Source organism: Chelmon rostratus, chromosome 3, assembly GCF_017976325.1.
Source record: "Chelmon rostratus isolate fCheRos1 chromosome 3, fCheRos1.pri, whole genome shotgun sequence".
Lineage (NCBI taxonomy): Eukaryota > Metazoa > Chordata > Actinopteri > Chaetodontiformes > Chaetodontidae > Chelmon > Chelmon rostratus.
Genome location: NC_055660.1, coordinates 30,323,638 through 30,350,249, shown reverse-complemented (window position 1 = coordinate 30,350,249; position 26,612 = coordinate 30,323,638). Strand labels below are relative to the sequence as shown.

The following is a 26,612-nucleotide window of genomic DNA, read 5'->3' as shown; positions in this document are numbered from 1 at the left end:
TTTGTAATGTGCCACACATTGTCAGTGGGACGCAGGCCACACACTCACTGCCACAGAGCCTCACGGTTTCGTGTTTTTTTTGTGCAGAATGTGGTTTGGCTTTGTATTGTTAGAATAAGCAGGGATGTCCCTGAAAGAGATCTTGGCAGCATATCTTGCTCTAACACCTGTATAGAGGTACCTTTAGCATTAATGGTGCCTTCACAGATTTACAAGTTGTCCATGCCATGGCCACTAACACCCCCCCATACCATTACAGATGCTGCCTTTTGCACAGGTAACAATCTGGATGGTTGTTTTCCTCCTCACCCCACAGGACATGATGTCCATAATTTCCAAAAACAACTTGAAAAGTGAACTCGTCAGACCACAGCACACTTTTCCACTTTGTGTCAGTCCACTTCAGATGAGCTCGGGTTCAGAGAAGTTGGTGACCTTTCTGGATCATGTTGATCTATGACTTTCAATTTGCTTTTTACAGTCTTAATTCGTATAGATGCAGGTAGGAACTGTGTTCATCAACAATAGTTTTCTGAGTGAATTTCTGAGCCCATAATATCCTTTATACCTGGCCTCCTCAAAGTAAGGACCTCAAACAGCAAGTCAATCTGAACCCAACCCATAAATCACGACCAACCACTGGTGACCATATCTGTCCTCACAGAATATGAAGGAATTCAGAAAATGCACACATGTGACGTTATTCACCAGCGGAAGAGGTTCAGTCCGTCCTGAGAGTGATCGTTGGTTAGCTTGCCAACCCTGGCAACAAGCCAGAAAATCCAAATTTATAGTTCACCTGTTGTGTAGAATTGGATTATTCTCCGACAGCAGTGCGCTGGACTACAGGAGGTAACACTGGAGGTGCCTGAGAATCACTGAGCCTGGGTTTATTTTAGTTGACCAAATGATTTAATTGAATCTTTAACTGAGTGTTTCTCTTTGCTTCCTGGGATCCCATCCTTGCTTGGAATGACTGAGCCTTTCCAGGATGCCCCTTTCATATGCAGTCATGATACTAATAATAATAATAATAATACATTTTATTTGTTAAAAGCGCCTTCAGGACACTCAAGGACACTGTACATCACAAGAAATATCAAACAACAACAATACGATAACATACAATAAAAACAAGTGATAAAACGAATTAGTGTAAAATCAGAGTGACCAGTTGACCTCATGTAGGATAAGCAAGTCTGAACAGGTGTGTTTTGAGTGTGGATTTAAAACGGGAAAATGAATCAATGTTTTTAATTTCGGGTGCTGTTAGCAGTCAGCCTGTTTACCTGTGAAATTTTCCAGACAGCAGCTTTTTGAGCATTTCACAACTTTCCCAGTCTTTTGTTGCTACTGCCCCAACTTTTTGGAACGTGTTGCTGCATCAAATCCAGAATGAGTGTATATATACAAAAAACAATAGGTTATCAGTTAGAACATTGAATGTGTCTTTGTACTGCATTCAGTTAAATATAGCTCGAAAAGGATTTGCAAATTGTCACAGTCTGTTTTTATTTCCGATTTACACAGCGTCCGACCTTTTTTGGAGTCAGGGTTGTATGAAGTTTCACTGTCCTAAAACAGCAGTTAGACCTGCTTACAACCATAGACAGCATCTATGGTTTGAAAAGACTGATGAATTGAATTTAGATAAACTTGTCAGATTTAATGTTCTGTACATTGGAAACACACAGCAGCATAGTAGATATATTTGGTGTGCTTAAAGTGATCATACTTTTTTTTTTTTTGCAAAGATATAACTTAATGTACACTCTGACGTGAATATCAGTATGAGAAACTAAATTTAGCCTTTAATCAGTCTGGCATCCTTCAGCCTCAAGTGAAGGAGTGAGTGAAGAGTCAAGTGAACTGGTGACACTAAATAGGAATCTATAAATAATTGCTGTCAATCTTGTCAGCAAGTTAATACTCCTGTGTAAGACGTCTCTTCTGTGCCTTAAATATTCTAGCAGAGCAGAGGAAGAAGAACTAAAGAGACGCAGGAAATCAGGATAGTGGTATTTTGTGACATTAGAGGAAGTAGAAGTAATACCCGCATCTTGTTTGGAAGACATTAGCTTGCTTACTAATACATGTAGAATGAAATTATCGGATGCCCAGAGAGGTCCACTTATGGCATAACACGTTCCTTCATCAAAGTGCTGTGTAACACTAGTGTGACAACTCCTCATCATTACTGTTTAGATGACTGCACCATTATCTAATCAAAAAGAGAATGGTCGGGGAGAAATGGAGATGCAAATTATTCAATTTGCACCTTACAGGAGGAGGTCATGGGCTAACTCGTCAACAGGTTTTTGAAGATTACCTTTGATATAAAATCCCTGCTTGCCTGTTTCCCTTCTTTCGGTTCTTTGCTCCTCTGTGATTTGGGTGAGCAAGCCCATTAGAGGTAACCACTAATGATGTCTCCAAACCCTTATACACTATCCCTTGGAACCAACTAATAAACCAAGTATGACACAGTTCACAGTTCTTCGTGCAGGTTTATGGACTTAGACGCTCTTACAGTTGTGTGGATGGGTAGGAGATACTCACTAATCTGTTATCATTTCTTCGAGCATCTTTAGTGAAGATGCTTTTCAGAAACACCCTGAACAAGGAATTGGTTTAATGATCGCCAGAGCTGAGGAACATTTTGGGTTATTTTGGTTTGATCACAAGACAACTAACTTACAAAAGAAACTGTGTTTTCAAGAGGTTCTTTTTAGGGCTCTTGATGTGAGGATGTATAGCTGCTCATGCAGTTGAATACCACCAAACTGTACATTCATTAGTCAGTTCCTTACAGTAACAGTATTCAATCAGTAGATAAGCAGCAGTCTTAGCCAATCACAGCAGAGATTAATTCAATCCTCTCTGCATGTCTCTTTCTCTTTAAGCATCTAATCCTCTTCAACCTGTGGATCTTTGCAGTATATTAGTGTGTTGTAAGTGTTGCTATGGTTGTAATAAAACCGTACCCTGCAATTCAATCCATGATGAATGAATCAATTTATCTGATGACTTAAAGCACAGCCAATATTGCACTGCAGTCATTACACAATCCAGAATAAAAATTGTTTAGAGAGGTGTTGATGTAATTTTAACAATGCAATGCAATGTAAACACATCCCACAGTCTCTCAGCTGACAGATGATTTTAGACACTGTTCAAAATACATTTTAGTCGTGATAATCAAAATTTGCTTATCACTGCTATTACGTTCTTTGTTTCCATCTGAAATAAATGCCTGCTTGTCTACGAAGTCATGGCCACTAATAAACATTAAACAGAATTTAAAAATACACAGTATATATACATAAAACGACTTATCTGTAGATTTGTAAAATGACTTATATATAACATAATTGGTGTCTGCATGTGTTTGTGTGTCTCCAGGTGAGGATGGCCAAAGTGAAGCAGGTGGGCTTGCTGGCAGCAGGCTGTCAGCCCTGGAATAAAGATGTGTGTGCTGCTAGTGGAGACCGCTTTGCCTACTGTGCTACTTTGGCAATATACATCTACCAGGTGAACAGTGTGTGTGTACGTGTGTTCGTGAGGGTGGTGAATGTTTACAATCTAAAATGCATTATATACACTGCTGGGGCAGCTCCTGGGAAATGTGGGGTCACTGACAAAATATGAATGGTTGACCTAATACAGCATACAGATTCACACTGTGTCCATAGGCAATAAACCAAAATTCCTGTTTTCTGGGTACTGCCTTATACAACATGATTGTACACAGTGCAGTCTATCCAAACCTTCAAACTGAATTATACACACATTCAAACAAAATACACTGCAACCTATTTGAGCCATGTCATTTTTAATAGTCATTTTGTTTGGAGTGTCTGCAGTTCTACACAGCTCTGAATTACTGAACTGAACCTCCAAAATCTTTTGAGAAACTGTCAACAATCATGTGTCTCTGGCTGCAGAGAGGTTTCATAAAATCATGTCACCACACAATTTAGCCCACCATAGCACAACATCTGTTCAGAACTGTTTAGGTCAATTTTTAAAAATTCCTCTTAAAAATTTCTCTGTCTTCTTGTTGTAGTTGGACCAGCAGTATAATGAATTTAAGTTGAGGTCCATCATGTCAGAGCACAAGAAGACCATCACAGCCATCAGCTGGTGTCCAGACAACCCTGATCTCTTTGTGTCAGCCTCTGCTGATAACCTACTCATCATATGGAATGTAGCAGAACAAAAAGCTGTAGCAAGACTGGACAACACTAAAGGTCAGTGGATGATCTACACCAGGCTTTATTGGCACACTTTAAAGTTAGATTACTGTAAAGTCCTCTCCACCAATAAAGTATCACAGCATCTCCTCTTCCTTCTCAGGTGTCCCTACATCAGTCAGTTGGTGCTGGAACTCAACTGATGGAGTGGCATTTGTCTCCCAGCGCGGTCCACTGTATATCTGGGTTTATGGAGGTCCTGACCCCAGAGTTACAGTGCATAAAGAAGCCCACTCCTTCCTGTCTGATATCTGTCTCTTCAGATGGCACCCCACCAAAAAGGGCAAACTGGTGTTCGGACACACAGACGGAAGTTTGTCAATTTTTCAGCCAGGTACAGATGTCCTTAACTCATTAAAAATAAAATAAAACACATTCTTCCACAGGTATTTGTATAGCTCTTGGGACATTCCTTTGACTTAAAGTCTTTGCCTGGAGGCATATACTCTGAACTTAACTGTATGACATGTCTAACGCTACTCTCCTGTTTAGTTTCTATTAGCAGAGACATGAGGCCTGTAAACACACACATCTTCAATAATGAGTTTTTCCTCTCTTGTTTTAGGGAGTAAAAGCCAAAAGCATGTGTTGCGTCCTGAGTCGTTAGAGGGGACAGATGAAGAGGACCCAGTCAGTGCTCTGGAATGGGACCTTTTGTCAACTGACTATTTACTAGGTTGGACAAAATATTAACAGCATCAGCAGGACTTTGTTAGATTTAGATTTGAATTTAAAAAGAGACGAAAGACATAAAAAGACAGAATAAAACAATTAAGTTGCTGTTTTATTTCATGGTATATTTATTGTCAGTTTGAGGAATTACAAGTTCAAACCATAAAATAACATGCCAGTAATCAAAACACTTTGTCCTGTCTATTCATGTAACCATTCAGCTATCATTTATTACAAAAATCTCTGTAACTATAATTGCAACCACAGATGCTAAATGATGAACACATTCTCTCTCTCACAGTCTCCAATCTCCATAATGGTATCAGGCTAGTGGACAGTGAGGCCTTGGCTTGTATCACGTCCTTCTGCTTCCCCTCATCTGCTGCATCCGTTCAGTGTTTGGCTTGGGTCCCCTCTGCACCAGGCATGTTCATCACTGGAGGTAAAGACCTGTATATCGCTGGGGGATATGTGTATGATCTGGCTTCCCTTCTGCCAGGACGTTTTTACTGCTACAGGTTAGACTTGCCTTTCAACCTCCAACCTAGCAGCCAGCTGGTATATGGGACCAGTTGTTGTACCTGTCTATGTAGCGATACATCCTACCGGCATATTCATACCTGTCAAAATTGGTATATGGAAATAAGGGAAATTTTCCAGTGCCCTGCCCTGGGCTAAAATCACCACCAGGCAACCACTTGCCTTGAAATATCAGAGGATCAAGGATTGAGTTAACTAGTCCCTACATTAAGTGACAGCAGTCAGGTGGTCAGAATCAGATACCTGGTTGAAGGTGAAGTGCTGTGAACATCCCTGCTTTATATCAGTGAGAACACTAAAGGGCAGATACATTCAGCACGTTTATTTCTGTATTACTTGAAGGATATATACACAACACTTTAACATGATGCTTCAGTTGTGACTTTGAGAGGCTGCTGGGGAGAGAGACAGTAGGAGAGGGTGGATATGAAAACGGATGGTAGATATTATAAATGCAGTAATGCACCCATTTGCATTATGGAAGAAAACTTTGATATGTTTAAACTGACTTTGTGTTTGTTTGTCTGTCAGACTCCCAGGTTGGAGTGTTGAGAGTATGGAATGTGTCTCGTGCCACTCCTTTGGACAGTTTTAAACTGAAAAAGACTGGATTTCATGCTTTGCATGTCCTCAACTCCCCTCTTGCCAAGAAAGGTAAAATTAAGAATAAAGCCATTTGGATTTACAAATGTGATCAATGCAACACAACAGTTACAAGGTACAAGAGTTCTATTTTCAGGTTGGTACCAAAGTCTTATCGCAAAATACATTCTTTCAAGTGGAAGATTTACACAGTTTATTTCAAGAACAGCTGTGTGTGTGTCAGCCACCAAAGCACAACAGAAGAGATTAAAAATCTTGTTTTTTCTTAAATGTAAGTTGTCGAGGTAGAAAGCAGCCATTGCAGCCACTGACCAGTAGTACCTCTCCTGTAAGGCTGCATTTGATTAGCTCAGCAGCACTTTGTCCCTGAAACAATCTTGAGACTAAATGTAGAAATGTAAGGATTATGTTCTGCAAGATTTCCTACTCCTGTCTTCAACCCCCTCTACTCTCCCTACAGCTCAGAGTTCCTGTTCTCCCAGTAAAAGTCAGCACACCAGTTCCACCAGCGAGGCAGTACCTCCCCCAACCCTGTCACAGAACCGGTCCTTCTCTCTGCCTCCGGGCCATGCTGTGTGCTGTTTCATGGATGGAGGGGTGGGACTCTATGACATGGGGGCCAAGAAGTGGGACTTCCTGCGAGACTTGGTATTTATTGATTTGTACTCAATAGCCTACAGGTTACACATTACTAAAGAAGCAAACCAATAAAAGAAAATTCTTTGTACTGATTTTCTTTGATCTTTCTGTATTTGTGTTGTTTCTAGGGTCATGTAGAGACTATCTTCGACTGTAAATTTAAGCCAGATGATCCAAACTTGCTGGCCACAGCTAGCTTTGATGGAACTATCAAAATCTGGGACACAAACACACTAACAGCTGTTTACACCTCCCCTGGCAACGAAGGAGTAGTCTACTCCCTGTCCTGGGCTCCAGGTACATTAACTTCACCTCCAAACATCCAGTGCGCAAGCACATGCATGCATACAGCACGCGCAAAAATGTGTGTGTGTGAAACCAGAAAGAACTGAGCACTGACTTACATACCTGACATACATGAATACAACACAAACACAGCTTTAACATCCCCCAACTGACCTGTAACTATGTTACACCAGCAGCATCACCTCAGTAAAATGTATCATCTGATGTTCATGTCAAAGCTGGTGACCTTTCTGTTTGTTGTGTTTTGAAGGAGACCTGAACTGCATTGCAGGGGCGACGTCTCGTAATGGAGCATTCATCTGGGATGTCAGGAAAGGAAAGATCATCACTCGCTTTAATGAGGTAACTTAGACTCTCTCTTAAAACTGAATCTGTTTTATTAATGTATGAAAACCACCAGTAGATCAGTTACGAAACTTCTACTTCAGTACATTTAAAGTGCACTTCACTCAGAGAGTGTCGGTACAAGTCAGTAAAAAATAACAGAAAAGAAAAATATAATGTTACATTAAAGGTACACACACACACACACACACACACACACACACACAGGTAATACACAGGTAATAATGTTAAAATGACAACAAAGTCAATTCAGAGCCATCAACCCTCAAGTGTGTAACATCCCTCCCCTCATAGAAAAGCAAAACGTGTGATACCTGCCATTTTGGTATGTTGTATTGTTGTATTTTTTTGGTCCCCTTTTCTTCCTTTTTTAAAATTCCCACTTCACTGTTATTTACAAAGATGTTTCTACTCAATTTGCTTAAACATCTGTTGCTATGACAGAGCTATCATAATTTGCCATCTACCACTCTGGAAAGAAACCACCACAACAGTGTGCAAACTAAACCAGAAACTGACTAGATGGATCCTCAGATAGATATGGGTATATGGGACAGTGCATCTGCCAAGATGTTGTCCTTTCCAGCCACATGCTGGACATCTGGACTGGATTGTAAAACTACTGCTCACCTGAACACTCTTGAGTTAGATGTTTTGAACTTGGCTAAGAAGGTCAGTGGATTGTCATCCATGTACACCTCAACCTCTCAAACTGAGTGAGACACATTTCACACACTTCAAAATGCTTGACCACCAAGACAAGGCACAAGGCTTTCTTTCTTCACAGCTGAATAAGCCTTACAATGTTTGTTTAGCTTATCAGACAAATTAGCTAATGGCCTATCTTGTCCAACTTCATGTGCTTGCAAGAGTCCCATCCCACTCCAATGTTACAAGCATCCACCACAAGCTTCAAAGGTACATCAAAATTGGGAGCAGGCAACACAGGTTCACACACCAATATGGACTTCACCCGTCCAAAAACATGCTCACAGGCTTCTCTCCAAATGCCCAAGGTAGGTTATTTGCCCTTTCTCAAGTAACATTCACATTTAGGTAAATTTTAAACAAGACCTGCCTCTCGTAATGTCTCAAAGAGCTGCTGCAGATTTATAAGCATTGATGGGTGGAAAACTGAAAATCTATTCTTAAGTAAAAGCACAGTTACTCCCAAAAGAAATTACTCAAGTAAAAGTGATGGGAAATGTGGGCTGTCATCATAGCTCTAGCTTTCAGCAAAATTGGTGTACGTGTGTGTGTGTAGCTGTCTCTGTCCAGAGACCAGCAAACTCTGCTCCACCTTGGATGCAAAATGTATATAAGTAGATTTATACAGTGCCTATGTTATGCACAAACCTGATGAGCCCTGTGCTTCACGGAGACGTGATGGAATGAACTCACGCTTGATTCACATGTCGCTTTGGACAGATTTCACCTTCTGAGAGCGAACAGGCGAGTGACGGAGTGTGGTAAGAGTAAAGGTGGGGGCATAGCGATGTTTGTGAACATTCGACCATATTACCTCATCGCAATAACGATGTACATCCCCCTCAGCCAATGCTGCAGCAGCATGTGAGCTCCTGCACGCTGTAGCTTCACAGCTGCAGGCATCGCACCCCCAGGCCCTCCACCTCATCTCTGGAGATTTCAACCACGCTTCCCTGTCTTCAGCTCTCCCCACATTCACCCAGTATGTCAAATGTCACACCAGAGAATATAAAACACTGGACTTACTGTATGCAAATACAAAGGATGCTTACAGCTCTTCACCCCTTGTCCACACTGGGCCATTCTAACCACAACCTGGTTCATTTATTACCTGCCTACATAACTTTGGAGATTAAACAACAGCCAACCATTAGGCATGTGAGTCCTGCATGGCACTGAGGGACTGCTTGCAGTCCACACAGGGAGGACATCAATTTCTGTGTGGACAACACTGTGCCTACCATGAGGGTCTGTTTCTACTCAAAGCCCTATTGAATGGGAAGAAGAGGGCTTGACTCTACTCCCGTTCCCTCCCCCACCCACCAGTGTCCAGACCAGGTGGCGTGCCTCTCTACACACCCCCCTGAGCATCCCTTACACCGGCATCTCCCCCGTCAGACCATTTCACCCCCCTCCACTCCACATTACAGACCACTGACCCCTCCCCCAACCTCACTCAACAGGAGCCACACAATCCAGCCATCAGGGCTGAGGGGGAAGCTGGAAGGAGCTGGAGTAGACTGTCACCTGGTTGCGTGGACTATTGCGACAGACCACAGTATGTGTGGCTTAGGGACTGTGTTGGATGCGATAGTTTGCAGCACGGGGGCTCCGCACCGCCAATACAGATACCCTGTACAGGATGGGCAAAAGTTGTCTCCATCTACTGAGAAGACTGAGGTCCTTTGAAGTATGTAGGACATTACTGAGGACTTTCTACGACTCTGTGGTTGCATCTGCAAAGAAAGAGACAAAGAGATAAACTGGTCAGGAGAGCTGGCTCTGTCCTGGACTGCCCTCTGGACACCATGGATGACATATCATTGATCATTGGATCATTGACAACCCCTCTGCATGACACAGTGGGGGCCCTAGGCAGCTCCTTCAGTGACAGACTGCTGCCTCCAGTGTGTAAGAAGGAACACTACCGCAGGTCCTTTATACCAACAGCTGTCAGGTTATTCAACTCAGGTCTTGACATGTTTTGAGACAAGCACTCCTCTCACTTTAGCCAAATTCTTTGGCCCTGATACTCAACATATAAGACAACTCCTTCCCCGAACTCTGCAGTTGAGAGGATGCTAGCCTATATAGGTGTTGTTTGACTGCCTACACCCATATCATGGACAGCTGGAGACTTGCACCCTGGGACATCCTGAAAAAGAGGGGAGAACCCCATGATCAGGGCTTTAAACTCAGACTGCAACTCTGCTAAATCAGATCATCAAGTCTCAGACTGACCTCCTCCGGCTGAGCCCAACACTTTCCACTTCTATGCTAACATCTTCTTCAGATATCTGCCCCATAGGCAGCAGACAGCGCATGTGAAAGACCCTCAGGAGTGCTGATCATGTCATTTCTCTCCCCTATGTAAAAAAACCCAAACAAACAGTGTAGGGACCACAAAATGATAAGGGATTTAAGGGATTCAGTTACACCTATGCCAGGTGCAATGATGAAGTATGTTGCTGAGTTTAAAGATCCAAATTGTTAGGTCACCAGGGATGTATCAATACATATACATATACATATACATATGTATTATGTAAATTCTATATGTATTAAGGCTATATATATATATACTTGAAAATGCTTGACCACCTACAAAAACCCGCAGGAATAAGGAATACACCTTCTGATGTTTGTTTAGCTTTTCAGAGAAATAAGCTACCTGTCTATCTAGTGTAGCTACATCTGCTTGTTACATTCTACAGTCATCCACTGCAAGTTACTGCTTAACTGAGTTCCACGACTAGCTTGGTCGGACCAGGTGACCTTTCAGTCTTCCTCAGGAGCTGCTCCGTCAGGCCAGTGGGCCAGCCTTTCTGACGTTTGTGGATGTTCAGTTTAAAATGTGTGTATATGCAGTTCGAGGTGGTGTGTGAGACAAACCCTCCAAAGCCTCCAAAATATATTGCCTTCAGTGTCTTCCTGGTGGCATGTCCAAAGTTTCTCTCCAACAGGTGAAACTCCAGGGTGCTAAATGAGTCAGGGCCATCACTTGACAGTATGACAGTGACAAGAGGGGGAGAAGTTTGGTTATTTTACGGGGGTGGCAGAAGGCAGTTCATATTGTACACTTGATGTGTGGCTCAAATGTAAGCGAATGACTAAAAGCTATCCTCAGATTCTTAAATGAATGGGTCTGAGAGATTGTGCAGCCATCAAGGTTAATGGAAAAATCTGTAGAGGGCAATGGCAATCTAGCTGGATCAACAGGCATGATGATTTGTGTGCATTCAAATGCACGAAATTAATGCACATCCAGTGATAACAAGGGCATTTCAAATTGTACCCGCTTCGAGGAATCACTGACTGCTTCAGGAAATGTGTCCCAAGGGCAGCAAGTAAACACAAAATAAGTTTCATAATAAGTTTCACCAGCTGATGACAGGTGTCAGGCTTGGTGGAGATGTAAAGATGAGTATCATCTGCATGGAGATGAGACCCAAGTCTGTAACAATTGATTAATGTACCAAGGGTCAACATGTAGATAGAAAACGGAATAGGACCGAGTACAGATCCCTGTGGTACACCATGACTGACCTGACATATGCTCTGATTAACAGCTGTTACGTAAAACGATGTGAGATCTGTCAAAAAAATATGATTGAACCATTAGGGAGCAGATTAGTGAAACATCTTATTAAAAATGATAGCTGGTATAAACATGTCTGCTGTCTGCAATGACACCTCTCTGTCTTCCTCCAGCATGGTAAGAATGGTATATTTTGTATATCATGGAGCCATAAGGATTCGAAAAGGATCGCTACCTGTAGTGGAGATGGATTCTGGTAAGTCCTTATCTTCCCTGGCAGACCTGTATTCTGAGAAGAGTTTTTCCATAATGAATATAATGAAGCATAATATGTGTCCTTCAGAGAGAGTCTTGTATGTTTTATGTTGTTTGGACAACAGTATCATCCGGACTATCGATGGAAAAATCCTCCATAAGTACAAACATCCTGCTGCTGTATTTGGATGTGACTGGAGCCAGAACAACAAGTAAGACCTCTATTTATCTGGCATCTTTCTCAGTGAGGAAAGTAAGCATTAGACAGTTACCACATGCTGAAACTGGCTACGTGGCAGACCTATTAATTAGTTTTACTGTTTTCTTTATTTCACTTATTTGAATTGACGGAACAAGCAAAATTCTTTTCAAATAAACAGCACATTAAAATACAATCACAAGATATTACGAGATAAGCAAACCATTATCTTAAAAAAAGTCAAGAAGAGGGCTAATAGAAGTGAAGTAAAATAAATAAAACAAACAAAAAACAAGTAAAATAGGTACAAATGTGTTCAGCGCCTCTGTCTTTTGTTGAATTGCAACAAATTTGTCTTTGAGAGAAAAAAGGACCTACTTGTACGTTTAGTATGAGTGCACCACAGACAAAATTACTGTCAATTCAAAATCAGACCAGTTCCAAGCCTTGTCTACATTGATGTTAAAGACCATTCATACTGTCAATAATAGAGGTTCTGTGTCATCTGGTATTCGTGAACACAGTTTTATACATATCATCCTGCATTTTTCTCTCTCTTTGTAGGGACATGATAGCAACAGGCTGTGAGGATAAAAATGTCCGTGTGTACTACCTGGCCACCAGCTCCGATCAACCTCTGAAGGTCTTCACTGGGCACTTGGCGAAAGTATTCCATGTTCGCTGGTCTCCACTGAGAGAGGGGATACTCTGTTCTGGATCAGATGACGGGTGAGTGCAGACCCTGAGAGCTAGGGGTAATATAGACATTTCAAAATGTTTTTCTTGGATGGGACGGCCATTTAATGGAGAATCTGTTTCACTGCAGCAGCAGATGATAAGGTACAAAAACAAGAACAAGGAATCAAATAATAATATTGAGCATAAAGCATGAAGAGTACATGTGTGAATTACAAAAATGTGGACACTGTGTTTTTACAGCTCGGAGGTATTGATTGGCAAATATAAACCACATGAATTAATGTGTCTTCTTAAAACCCTGACTGGCATGGGAGCCACAAATTAAAAAAAAGAAAGTCTCACAATGTGGAGGATGCAGTCCCATTGCTAACAGATACAGGCATGATTTTTGTAGAGGTTTTGTGAAGTTGACACAAAAAAATTTGCCTGACAGTATTTATCATTGTAAATCAATGCTTTCATCTGAGATCATCATCCAGAGATCTTTGTGATGTGATGGCTTGTGCATAACAATAACTGAATTATCCCTGATCCAAAAGTGCCACCCCACCGCTAAAATTCAAAACACCCGATTAGAACCTGCTATCACTCTCTAAATTGATTGACACGTCTTTTACAGAGACTAACTTTCGACAACAACCAACTCTAAGTTATTACATTATTTCAAATGCTGTTAAAGGTTTTCATTTCAAATGAATTAAAAAGAATTTCTTGTGTATCTGTTTTTGTAGTACTGTTCGTATATGGGACTACACACAGGATGTGTGTATCAATGTGCTGAGTGGTCATAAAGCTCCAGTCAGAGGCTTGATGTGGAACACAGAGATTCCTTACCTTCTCATTTCAGGTACTGTCACTAAAAGCATTGTTTGATTTTCCATTCATCTTCTTTTATACTAACTGTTTTGTGATCAGTATGTTATCATAGTCTACTATATGTGACAGAGAAGAATTCCATTTATATGTTTACCTTCTCTTTAAAAAAAATTGGGCACAAGAAAATGTCTTGTAAAATTTAAAATTGTAAAATGCTGATACATGTGATGGTACAGCCAGCTGACATTTCCTACGTCACATCATTAATAACAATAATTAGCTTATGTGGCTAATGATAATGTTATGGCACAGGTAATTTACCAACCCAACAAATATAATATAATCTCTCCATGTAGTATTTCAAAGTTCAAAGCTCCTTCCATCATTTTAAACTTTGCCTGTCTAAAAATCTTGAAATCTCTGAACCCATTTTGTTAACGGTTTTGTACGGAAGTAAACTGGCCCAAATGCTAAGACTCAGAGTTGGAGACAGGGCTGTGTAATGTAATGCAATCATATGTGTGATGGGACTATGCTGTCAGAGTGGGTTGCATTTAAATTGTAAAATGCGACATTTGACATTTTTTGTAGGTTCTTGGGATTATACAATCAGAGTGTGGGACACAAGAGATGGCACATGTCTAGATACAGTCTATGACCATGGAGCCGATGTCTATGGTAAGAGAGAACCACACCCTACAAGAATATTAACACTGCAGATACATGATGGGCGTCAAGTACAGTATGAGGTGTCTGATGAATGAGGTCCTTCATTGAAAAGGAAATAAAACTATTGGTTACATTAAAAGAAGTTGATCAAATTAGATAAACATAGAATAAACAAAAGTTTTTGTTGGTTTTAGAAGGGTGTGGTATATGAAAGTGAGTTATTTTGCCCATTATTTCTGTTTTCAGTATTTACCAATCTGTGTATGTGTCTGTAGGTTTAACATGTCATCAGAGTCGTCCCTTTACCATGGCCAGCTGTAGCAGAGACAGTACAGTGAGGCTGTGGTCTCTCACACCCCTCATCTCTCCACTGCTGCTGAACATCCTTACTGACCAGCCATGGGAAAAGATCATAGGAAACACAGGTGAGAACAGACTCCACATGGGTCTACTACAAAGTTTTCAGTATCACATAGGTGTCTGTCTTTTAACCTATGCTGCACACCCCAGAGGATATGTTCAGCTTTTCATATTTAAATCAACCATAAAATGTTTTCAATGAGCCATGTAGATTCTCAGATGAGGGAATGTGTTGAACTTGCTGAGCTGTATTACTATAATGTCACCAAATTAAGTCATGTTATTACAGCAAAACCCCCTGAACTATTCTGTTTAATGGTGTTGTGTTCTGAAACCTCACTGAAGCATGCGAATTGTGTGTCTCTGCAGACACTGCTATGGTTCCCAGCTCACCACCGCTGCTCTGTGGTAAAGTGTCTCGAGACATTAAGCAGGAGTTGGATAAACTGACCTTAGACACCAGGGCCAAGAAGCTACGCTGGTTTTCTGAAAGCTTTTCGGTAACAACATTCTGAATGCTCATATATCATTGGTGTTGATGACACCTTCAGTCATTTGACACAGTTTCACCCATGTTTGCTTTTTCAGTGGTTCATTTCACAGTATGCAACACACAGCTAGGAAAAGATTTTGCCTCAAATTAGTTGTGCACATATGTAGTATGTTTCTGCTAGTGAATGTGTGTACAGTTTACATTGGAAGCTCACAACCAAATACATTTATTGCAGACTACCATATTCTGTGCCCAGTTGATGTTCATTTAGAACTGCAGTTCTAGAAATCAGTGCACAAATGCAGCTATAAAACTAAAATATATCTGAATGTCTTGTTTGCAAACTTTTCCTTAAGGTTCTCACTGTTGCTGTCACTATATATTTTATACCAGCTGGTTAATTAATCGATCTGAGGCAGCAGGACAGTGAGGAAATAAGGGAACATTATTAGCACTCAAAGTTTATTCCAAATAGCTTTGATACCTTTTCAGTGCAACCTCAGGCTTTTATTTTACATTTGTTATATTTACAAAAGCCTGTAAAAGCTTGCAGGTATCTGATTAAATAGTGATGAGCGACTTTCTTAATGTTGTGTATGTACTTGAGTTCAGAGAGGTTAACTGACATCCTTCCTATGGTTTAACCATAAGTGCAGCATTGTTGATTCCACAACATGAGGCTTATTTTAACTGTTGCAAAAATGGAAATGCAAATCAAACATAGAGATTAGAAGTGACAATGCCTTGATAGAGCTTCTCTTTAAGAAAAGAGAAAATATCAAAATACAGTCTGAATATATATGAATGATAAATACGCAGCAAATTTGTACAAGTCTATTTCCAACCACTTTTTCCAATTTATTTTGTGTCATTAATCAATAATAATCTAATATCTCCACATCCTATAAAACACTCAACAGCAGACACATAATTTGATACATTGTTACATACAAATTTAAAATACTGCTAGAAAAAATCGCTGAAATGCTGGGAAACATGGCAACATATAAACAACTGCACTGAACATAGTTTTGCATCAATAAATCAATGTTTCTTATTTGTTTTCTTTGTGTGAGGGGGCATGTTTCTGAATACATCTGTGTGTACTTCATCCTGTGCCAGCCTCCAGGTGGCAGCAGTAACCTGTGGGACTTGGTGTCAGTCATTAACGGCCAGGACGACTCACTGCTCCCAGCCAGCTACAGCAAAGGAGTGATGCACATGAAACACCTGCTCAAGTTTAAAACGGTACCGAGCTCTAATTTCCTGTTAAAATACAAAGGTTCCCCTGTGTGCAGAGACCCAGAGAGACCACGCTGTGAAGGAACAGTTTGTTATAAGCCCTGCCCCAAATGAACGTTTGCAAAAGACAACCAATCAAATAACTGAATGGATGAACGCAGAGAAGTGTGCTTCAAGTAAATAAATTCCTGATTCCTCCATCTAAACAGGGAGATAAGCACTATTGGCCTGCTTGTTGTTTATCCCAATAATGATTTATACAGTCAAGTACAAGCAGCTGCACCAACACAAATACTTGTCTCCTGACAACGCTCTTGAAGAGAATCCTAGCCAGAAATAAGGAAAAGCACAGTGAATGCAAAAGTAACAGAACATTCATCGAATAAAAATAATGAAAGCTTAGGATAACTAATACAGAACTACACTTAGTTCACACTGTTCAGAACACAGATGATTCAAATGGAAATCTACTGATTCCATTCATGTCTACCTCTCAAAAAAAGCATGCTGACTGTTTATTAATAAGCACTGAAACCTGCCCAGCAACTGCAGATGGAATTTGGCTTTCCTGCCCAGCCTTATCCATACACTAACTCATCCATTGTATTTACACACTACGTGAGTACTAATGTCAGTCTGTTCAACTGAAGTCCATTTAAAATGGTTCAAACAGACATTTATCTGGGTTTCCACAGTGTCCTTTATTTCACTTCACCTTTGTTCTATTTTTTTTTTCAGTCTGAAGCGCAGGAGCTCACTATAGTCAAGATGTCTAAATTTGGAGGAGGTATTGGAGCTCCAAGTAAAGAGGAAAGGCTGAAAGAAGCAGCAGACATCCATCTGAGACTGGGACAGATTCAGCGATACTGTGAATTAATGGTGGAGCTAGGGCAGGTATGGAAAGTGTGTGTGTGTGCATGTGCAAGCGTTTGTGTATTCATTTTCGTCTCAAGAAAGCACATGACTCAGACTCTAGTGAGACTTGGACCATCAGTGGCTGGCTCCACCTTAGTGCCATTGGTAACATTTCATACAGTGTCAAATGCAAGGGAAAGTTTATTATACTGTAAACAAAGGCTGTAGACCAACAAAAGGTCCCCAGCAATCATCAGAACACTGGTGTTCACCCCCATTTGTGCCTCTGCCATTGTAGAGCCAATGAAGCCAGCAAAATGCTTTGCTTGTCATTCTGGAGCCTGCAAGTGAAAACTGGAAGTGAAAGAAGTTGAAAAGAGATGGGCTGGTTTTAGGACTCCTTCCTTAGTGGTGGGTTACAGCAGTGGCAGAGGGGCTTTGTTAAATAGGGTCTAACAAACCACTCAGTTCTTAGCTTTAAGTATATTTGATCACAGCCACTGCAATTCTGCTTCTATTATCAGAAAAAGACAGAAAGAAAAAGAAAGAGAAGCTGCAAACCAGTCAACATGTTGACATTCTGAGCCAGGAGTACTTCACACACACACACACACCTCCCCCCTCCACACACACACACACACACACACACACACACACACACACACACACACGCACACACACACACAGACATGCACACACCCACACCCACACACCCACACAACCCCCCCTCCACACACACACACACACACGCACACACACACACACAACCCCCCCTCCATACACACACACACACACACACACACACACGCACACACACACACGCAACCCCCCCTCCACACACACACACACACACACACGCACACACACACACACACACACACACACACACACACACGCACACACACACACACACAACCCCCCCTCCACACACACACACACACACACACACACAAACACACACACACACACACACACAAAACAATAGCAGCCGTGTTGTTGCAGCTGGTAATGTTCACAGTAGTCATTATACTGACAATGTAACTTAATCTAATGGAGAATGAGTATTATTATGTCTCTTTCAGTGGGAGAAAGCATTATCTGTGGCACCAGGAGTCTCCATGAAGTACTGGAAGAAACTCATGCAGAGGTAAGCCATGTTTAAGAGTTGAATCAAACCCTCCCTGACACAGTCTCAACAAAACACATGTTCCACTCTTTAGAAAGGGTAGTATTTATTCTCGAGCTGCATTAGGATGCATGATGTTGTTGCTTTTATAAGCCTTTTGATTCAGCATAGCAGGAAAAGCACAGGTGTTATTGATAACATCAGCGATGTGCTCCACTAAGCAGAACCAGTGAAACTGGCAGAGTATAGCCTTGATTAATGCTATTATGTTACCTGTACTTTTCCTGCTATGACTTGTCAAAATGTCTTTTGTATCCACCCAATAATTTTCTCCATGTGGACTTAAGTGTAGCTCTTGTTTGGGTATTACGTTAATGTAAGGCTTGTTATTTGGGGGTTTTCCCATGTTTTTTTAAATCGAAAATTCTGTTAGGTTGAAATTTCTCTGCAATTTGTTTTTTGTGTACATAAAAATGCTCCCCTAGAGCCGTGTTTTCTCTAACGCTCAGAATATGCTTTACAGTATATTGAGAGACAGAAGGGGAAGTGCATAAAAAACGGTTGCTGATTATTCAGCAGATCAGGAAGAGGCCCCTAAATAATTTTAGATTCTAAAGAATCTCATAAAATGTCAAAAAGAATATATTCTATATATGTGTGTTGTGAATAGTGTACTGCAGAGTCATATACCAGCAGCCCACATGAACAGTTGTGTGTTTCTGGAGCCTTTCATAAGACACAAAGCTCCACCACTGTTAGTATTGTTACAGTTTCACTCTGATTATTCATTTTGTTGTCTTAATTTTACTCGTTTCAATTTATTTGTGTGTTTCATTATGTTTATGTGCAGGTATATGAATATAATAATTCTATAATTAGAATTAAATAGTAATAATTATTTGTATATGTAATTTAAATATGCTCATGTCACAGGAGAGCTGACCAGCTGATGGCTGAGGATAATGATGACGCTATCCCATACTGCATCGCCACAGGAGAAATAAAAAAACTTGTAACTTTCTTCACTGGCAGAGGACAGCTGCTAGAAGCCTTAATAATAGCACAGGTATGAAGGGGGGGTTAAAGACACAGATGGAGTAATGAGGCGACAGGTAACAGAGGTTTTCTTTATGGGGAGATGAATGGTACATCCTGAATGAATACAGTAGTTACAGATGGGTGCATGAGGAGATGTGGATAAATGAGTCAGGAGATAAAGACAGAGAGGTGAGGAAATGCTTGAACAGTAATTTTGATAGATGTGATAATATTGATCAGAAATAATGAAATGATCATTTTCTTTACTTTTAGGGAGCATGTGAAGGCAACATTCGGACACCTCAAAGCTCCCCAGTCAACCACACAACTAATGATGTGGACAACAGACAACAATACCAGAGGTTTAGCACACACACACACACACACACACACACACACACACACACACACACACACACTCATGTGTGCACGCACATGCACAGCCACATGCACATGCACACCGTCGTATTTCTATAACTTCAGAGAACAATACATAAATTTACATTAATTTCACTGAGACCTACTCTACATACTGTAATAATATCATTCTGTTATTGATTCACCTTTGTTGTGTAACTTGGCCTGAGCTTAAAACATTGAACCAAAATTTGCAGCACAAATCTGACACATCTGATACAGGTACGTTCAGATAGAAGCTGCTCTGCGCTAACATACAGTGTTGTTATCCAGTGCAAATGTCAAATGTGAAAAAATCTGAACATTCAAATCTGAACATTCAAACACTTCTTTAAATTTGACTTTTTTATGAACAATATTGTTAATATAATTTGGTAAAATAATTATTTTCAGCATGGAAAAACATTGCAGCATTAAGGCGGTCATGAGGAACTAAGATTCATTTGAAAACTGTACTATGAAATTATTTTCCAATCAAAATCCAAAATCAAGTTTGTAGCATGCTCATTCAAGACCAGAGGCTGCAGTGAGCTTGGATTCATCTCATTTCTAATATATTCCAACAATCATCAGGTTTCAGAGTGAAAAATATCAAAATGTCCATATTAAATGACTCCTGCAGCAAAATCTATTTCTCTTTTGCACATCCACATGTCCTGACACTCAATATGCTGTTTTCATTCCAATCCTCACTATAAGTAGATCATGTTTAATATTTATAACCTAATATTTGTGTGACAATGTTCCCATGTGAGCAATCTGAATGAATAAAAAAGTCATAGAAAAATGCATCACATACAGTATCAAACAGAGACTCATACCTAGACTCTAGCAATCACAGGAATTTATTTGTCATTTTACAACACGTGGCTACATGAAATGTAAGTTGTAGCTCCTTCATGCTACACACACATAGAACATATATACAACTATTTTAATGTAGAATAGCAAAAAAATAAATGAAAAAACAAAAATGAAAAACAAATATGAAACAAACTGCACCTTGTCCCTCAGTCTTATAGAAAATAAACTGAGCCTGGCGTCCTTGCTAGGATATTGTAGGTTCATTTAACTGCTCTCTGAAGTGAATCCAGAGACTTTGTGAGCTGGTGTCTTTTGATCACAGTCCCTGGCTTTATTTCTTTTTCTGTCCAGTCTCCTCCATAAGGTATGTAAGGAACTAGCTGAGTGGTACTTCCAGGACGGCTGCTCTGTCCTGGCAGCATGCTGCCACCTAGCTGTGGACAATGTCAAGGTACAAACCAGAGTCTGCACAAGTCGCCCTTAGTTACATACAGTATATTTACGTATGTTTGTATACACATTGTGCTCTGCTTTAAGAGTATTGTGTGAGGATTCACATGCCTGTTCCTTATCATGACTGATCATTAATGTTAATAAGAAAAAAACTAATTTTAAAAAATGTGCCTGAAATGTGTCTGTATGTGTGTGTTGTGTTTTTAGTTAGCCATGTCTAGTTTGATCCGAGGTAATGAGTTGGAGTTGGCTGCATGTGTGGGTCTCGTCCTAGGAGAGGTTGCCAATCAGAGCACTGCATACTGCCTTGAACTCTTGGCCAGGAAGTACATGACTGCACCTACATGGTATGTTCAGTATGTCCAAATAGGGAATGCTTCATCATTCATATACAGCTAGCTAACTTCCTGTGATGAGTTAAATGAGACTGCCATTATATGGTTTGCTGTTAAGCCAAATGTAAAAATTCTTTTACATGCTATGTTTGACATTATGACACTTGCTGGTTTTGAAAGCAGTGCATTGAAACCTGGGGTGGAACAGTGATGGTGACTATAGGCAGTACACTTGTCTCTGTGGAGCAGGACACTGAATTTTACTTACGTGTAGCCAGGCAGTGAGGATGAGTGCCAGCCTATTTCAGCTTGGATTTTATTAATCAACCAATATTCACCTCAGCTTTACAATGCACAACTACACATCTACAGTGGTTGCTTCTAAGGCGAAGTCTCTGCAAAGCATTTCTATCTTCTCCGTGCTTACCTTTAGGGAGCGCTCAGCTGACCTGCTGCAAATGATTCCTGAGAACCACATTTTATTGGCTAAGCTGTGTGCATTTTACCCAGGAAGTGCTGCTGAAATCAACCAATTACATGAAAGGGTGAGTTGGGAAACATTAAATTAAATGAAATACATATTTTGGATGAAATGGAATGGAAGCACCACATCTGATGTTGATGATATTAACATTTATGATGATTATAGTGACTATGATTATGTGTTTTGTGTCATTCAAGTGCGGTCTCCCTTCATTAGAGGAGTGCAAGGCCTTGGCAGAAGCAGCTATGTGTGAAGGAGATTTGTTTTCAGCAGTTAAATTCCACCTGCTGAGCTCTGAACCTGAGAACGCCCTTCAGATAGGGATAGATCACATTAAAGGTATTGTGTGTTGTTACCTAGCTTACATCTGTCAAATGACCTCTACTATGAAACAATTGGCAATATTTCTATATCATAATTTATATATATATTGCATTTGACATGGTAGCTTTGAGTTAAAAGAGGAAACAAGCCGAAATACTGGACCTGATGACACTCACTAGCACTGCCTCCATTTTTCCCTTTGCTTGTTCACTCTGTCCTAAAAGTAAGATTCAGACATGCCATAGTTTTGGTATGAGTGAAAAAATGTGTGTGTGCTTTTTTTCCAATGCTGTTGTCACTTTTGATTTATAAGTGAGGCAATATCATATTTTATCATGAGTTTAGCCATTTGACGATTCGCCCACATGCTGGTGCTGTTGCAGCTGTAATCTGTGAATTACCAATTTTCAAATCAATCTTTATGAAGAACGTAAAGCTCTGTGGTTTTCGATTGATATGATGAAAAATACAGTGAACTACAATCAAAACATTCGTCAAAGTTGTTGACTACAAAGATATACGCTTATCTGAGTTACCAAGTTAGTTACAACAACAACTTATTGCTTACTAGTACAATTCAAGCTGTATCAAACTGAAGACAATTCACAAATTTCTGTTTTAATAAAGCTAATTAAAGCTCTCTTTAATTTTCCTCCTCACCAGAACAGCTGACAGGATCTGACTGGACAGTGGACAGTGTTCAGCCAATCCTAGACCTGATGAGTTACGTCAGAACTGACCGCCTTATCATGGCCAGACTGACTGAGTAAGAACAGTTATTCTCTTATTGTTAGCATTAATAGTTATTTTAATTATGTTCAGTATGCTTACTTCCCATTCTTTGTCTGACTTGATCAACATCCAGGTCTTTGTTAATGTGTATGTGTGTGTGTGTGTGTGTGTGTGTGTGTGTGTGCAGATCCCGCAGTGAGCTGCTGATCCTGTGTGGTTATATTGGAGGTCTGCTGGCCATTAGAAGACAGTACTTCAGCATCGTACCTGCACTCTATGAATACACCAGGTAGACACATGTGTTTTTATATGTGCATGTGTGTGTGTGTGTGTTAATATTGTTTTATTAAACATGGTTTCATTTAAACTCTGAAATATGATCTTTTCTGAGGTGTTTTGCATGTGCTGGGTAAATATAGTGCATTTTAAACCTCCTCATAAGCTTTGTGATGCAGTTTCATCTGACTGAGCTGTGGTTTGATCCACTTTCTGTTTCAGGCTGGTGGTAGTTTGTAGAGTTATTTAATCTGTTCTGAGGTCACATCACTGATGACTGTAATTATATATCTAAGACAGATCATTGACAACTTTTGACACTGTAATTAGCAACATAAGTAGCTCTAACTGTGTAGCCTTCAATGCAATTGCTTCTCATCTCAGTGCTTCAGAAACACTGAATATATGCTCTCTAAATAAAATCCTGTCGACTGTTTTTCATTCTTGAGTTTTTTTCAGTCTGCAGGAACATACTGACTGAAAACAGTCCTGTTCTTGGACTGAAAGTTGTTACAGGACAAGTGTTTTTAAAATAAGTGGGGCATACAGCGATAACAGGCTCTGCATTTTGCACTGATAATTTCATGCCTGACGTCAAGCTGCTCATTCAGTACTTCTTTAGTTCCACAGCTGGTCAGGTTGAAATTGGATGAACAATTTGTAAGTCAGTCCAACGACCATGTTTTTCTTTCTTTTTCTCAGTCAGTTGTTAAAGCGGAGGGAGGTGTGGGTTCCTTTGAAGATTGAGCAGCTGTCTGTGGAGCTGGATGCCTGGCGGGCCTGCACACAAAGTAACAGCAAGTACGTTACACAGACACGCACGCACGCACACACACACACACACACACAAAGATTATGTTACAATTGAATGTTAATAATAACACCATGAAGTACAACATTGTAAAAAAAAAACCATACAAATAATACCAATCAGGCCAGCATTGTGGCCAATTGTGGACACCACTGCTGCAAAAGTGGCTGATCTATGTCTACACTACCATATATTTAAATTCACTGCATAGCTCCACCAGCAGTGACTGTTAACACTATAATATATGTACATATGTGCATGTGCACAGCATCACTATTGTATCTCTTGTCTGTTTTCAATAGTCCTCCATCAGATTATCAAAGAGAGGAGTTCAGCTGCCTCGAGAGGAGAATCCAGCCGGCAGACTCTGGTGAAACATTTCTGTTGGCTATTGTGTGTGCAAGTGGCTCTCTGATTGATTTGAGTGTGGTGTAGAGGGAGAAATGAAGCAGAATTAAGCATTATCCTGCTAGGCTCCATAAATAATAATAGACCATCAATTCAGTTGGCGAGTCTTGGACAAATAATTGTTGCAACGTGATGATAATGAATACATTTAAAAATATTTGTAATCATTCACTAGTGAAACCTATTTCCTCTCTCATAGCTGCGTTAGTCTTGTGTGGTGCTGATTATGTGACAGGATCCAATCTGCCAAGCCACTCAGATGTTCAGCTATCGTGTTTCACTGGACACAGAATACAGGTGTGTGTTTCTATATTGCATGAGTTTGTCTGTCTCCACACTGATACATCTTTATACCTTGTGCCTGTTGTAATGGTATTCTTCTTTTCAATGTGCAGGGTCCAGTGTTTTTGCTAGAGGATGGTAAATCAGCGATATCCCTTAATGATGCTCTAATGTGGGCAAAAGTTAACCCGTTTTCCCCTCTGGGAACAGGACTCCGCATCAATCCCTTCTAACACACACACACACGCACACACACACACAAACACAAGCGCACACACACACACACACACATACACTCACACACACACATTCCATCACTTCAGAGGACATCACATAGACACATAGGGTACATCCCACATCTCTTATTTGATATTTCCTTGCTTCGTGCTCCTCACTTGAACTGGAAGTTGTTCCAAAGCTCGGATTTGTACTGTGAGGAACAAGGAGGGATCGCTGAGGAGCAATGAGCAAGGATACAGGAGAGCAGCCTTCACAGAAGTCTTTTACTGGCCAACATGTCCCTTTATTGGATATCCGTTATTGATTGGACACTGCAGCTGATTGAACTGATCTGATACATCACAACATCACTGGAGTTTCATACAAGAGTGAAGACAGATAACTAATTAAACTCATGTGTATTGCTCCAAAGTTTTCATATTTTATTTGTTTTCTGATTCATCATCCAGTTACAAATCTGTTGTTCTTCTTAATACAAATATTAATTGTAGGTCTGAACAACAAAACAAAACCAAACTGTTATGAAGAAGATTTTTTTCTTTACATGATCTGTCATTTCCCACATTGACTTTTATTGTGGACAGAAAGTCAGAGAGAGCACAGGACTCTGTCAGTCAGTCAGCAAGAATCATTTCTCTTCATTTCCATTCTGTCACATGTGAAGCTGATGAGTGTTGGGGGTATGAGTGACATAAATTAATGTGCCTGAAACGTGTAGCCCAATAAATCATTTCCAGTGTTAAAAAGACACCATAATCATTAAATCAATTCATTGTCAGAATATCAATAAATACATGTAAATAATGAATAAATAATCCAAACACATTCTGCCAATAGAAATGGTTCATGTGAAGGCAACGCTGCTGTGGCACTGATAACTGTGTGCCTTTATTAGCATTAGCACAGTGCGCACAGACACAAATTCATCACCAGTCTCTACAGCTCTGAAGGCTGCCTTTGTCATCAGAAATAGAGACAGCTTCACGTGATGTTTCAGAGGAAAGGACATTTAATTTCACTAAAAACATATTTCCTCATTTCCTCTCTCCTCACATACTTGGTCTCACCATGCATCCCAGGTGGAAAGTTAACATGCATGCAATTTTAGAGACTGGGGTGTATCCACTGACTTACATTCATTTCCTGGAGACGTACCCCAACCTTAACCCTAACCACTACTTGCCTAACCCCAACCATTACCCTGACCTTAACTCATGTCTTCATCATGTGTTTTGTCCTCAAAACGCAAGTCCCCAAGCAAGTGAAACCATGTCCACACACACACACACACACACACACACACACACACATAGGACATTCCAAGGGAAGGGTAAACATATTGGAACAAAGAAAGAAACAAAAGCCAGAGAGTGAAATGTAGTAATGGAATAGAAAAATGAAAATTAATAATAACTGTTTTGTTTTTCAGCTAAGTGGCCAACTCCATTGTATAATTTACTCAGCCAACATATGTAGTTACATCAATGAATAATACCTTTGTGTCTGAGGATCGTTCTGTTTCAAACAAGGGCATGGTTTTGGTAGATTTTGATATTGGCTAGCTTAGCTGTCACTTGATGAAAAATTAGCTGACATCGTGCTTTATTTGTGAAGAGGGATTCTTATTGAATAAGATATGTGATTTATTTGGTCTTTTCTCCAGCTAGCAATTTCTCAAAATGTGAGCATG

General features: G+C 40.2%; 1 protein-coding gene across 1 annotated transcript; it reads left to right on the top strand.

Annotated features, from left to right (window-relative positions):
- Nucleotides 1-3,408: 3,408 nt before the first annotated feature.
- Nucleotides 3,409-26,612, top strand: wdr17 (WD repeat domain 17). Its single transcript, XM_041933366.1, has 31 exons — nt 3,409-3,531; nt 4,067-4,250; nt 4,357-4,587; nt 4,819-4,929; nt 5,227-5,367; nt 5,997-6,119; nt 6,529-6,716; nt 6,836-7,004; nt 7,264-7,355; nt 11,778-11,860; nt 11,985-12,071; nt 12,623-12,787; nt 13,489-13,604; nt 14,165-14,251; nt 14,518-14,667; nt 14,972-15,102; nt 16,218-16,343; nt 17,076-17,231; nt 18,275-18,339; nt 19,252-19,384; nt 19,630-19,718; nt 20,929-21,028; nt 21,238-21,377; nt 21,799-21,910; nt 22,047-22,188; nt 22,837-22,939; nt 23,093-23,194; nt 23,884-23,982; nt 24,295-24,362; nt 24,600-24,697; nt 24,796-26,612. Exons 1-31 carry the CDS (start codon nt 3,409-3,411, stop codon nt 24,913-24,915), a joined length of 3,834 nt encoding a protein of 1,277 aa, XP_041789300.1. The 3' UTR covers nt 24,916-26,612.

Bases quoted from the DNA above. Each gene is read 5' to 3' on its own strand.
- wdr17 (XM_041933366.1), top strand. From the start codon at position 3,409: ATGGCCAAAGTGAAGCAGGTGGGCTTGCTGGCAGCAGGCTGTCAGCCC. The intron at 21,911-22,046 runs GTGAGTTGGGAA...GTGTCATTCAAG, and splicing joins TCAACCAATTACATGAAAGG to TGCGGTCTCCCTTCATTAGA. The intron at 23,983-24,294 runs GTACGTTACACA...TGTTTTCAATAG, and splicing joins TGCACACAAAGTAACAGCAA to TCCTCCATCAGATTATCAAA.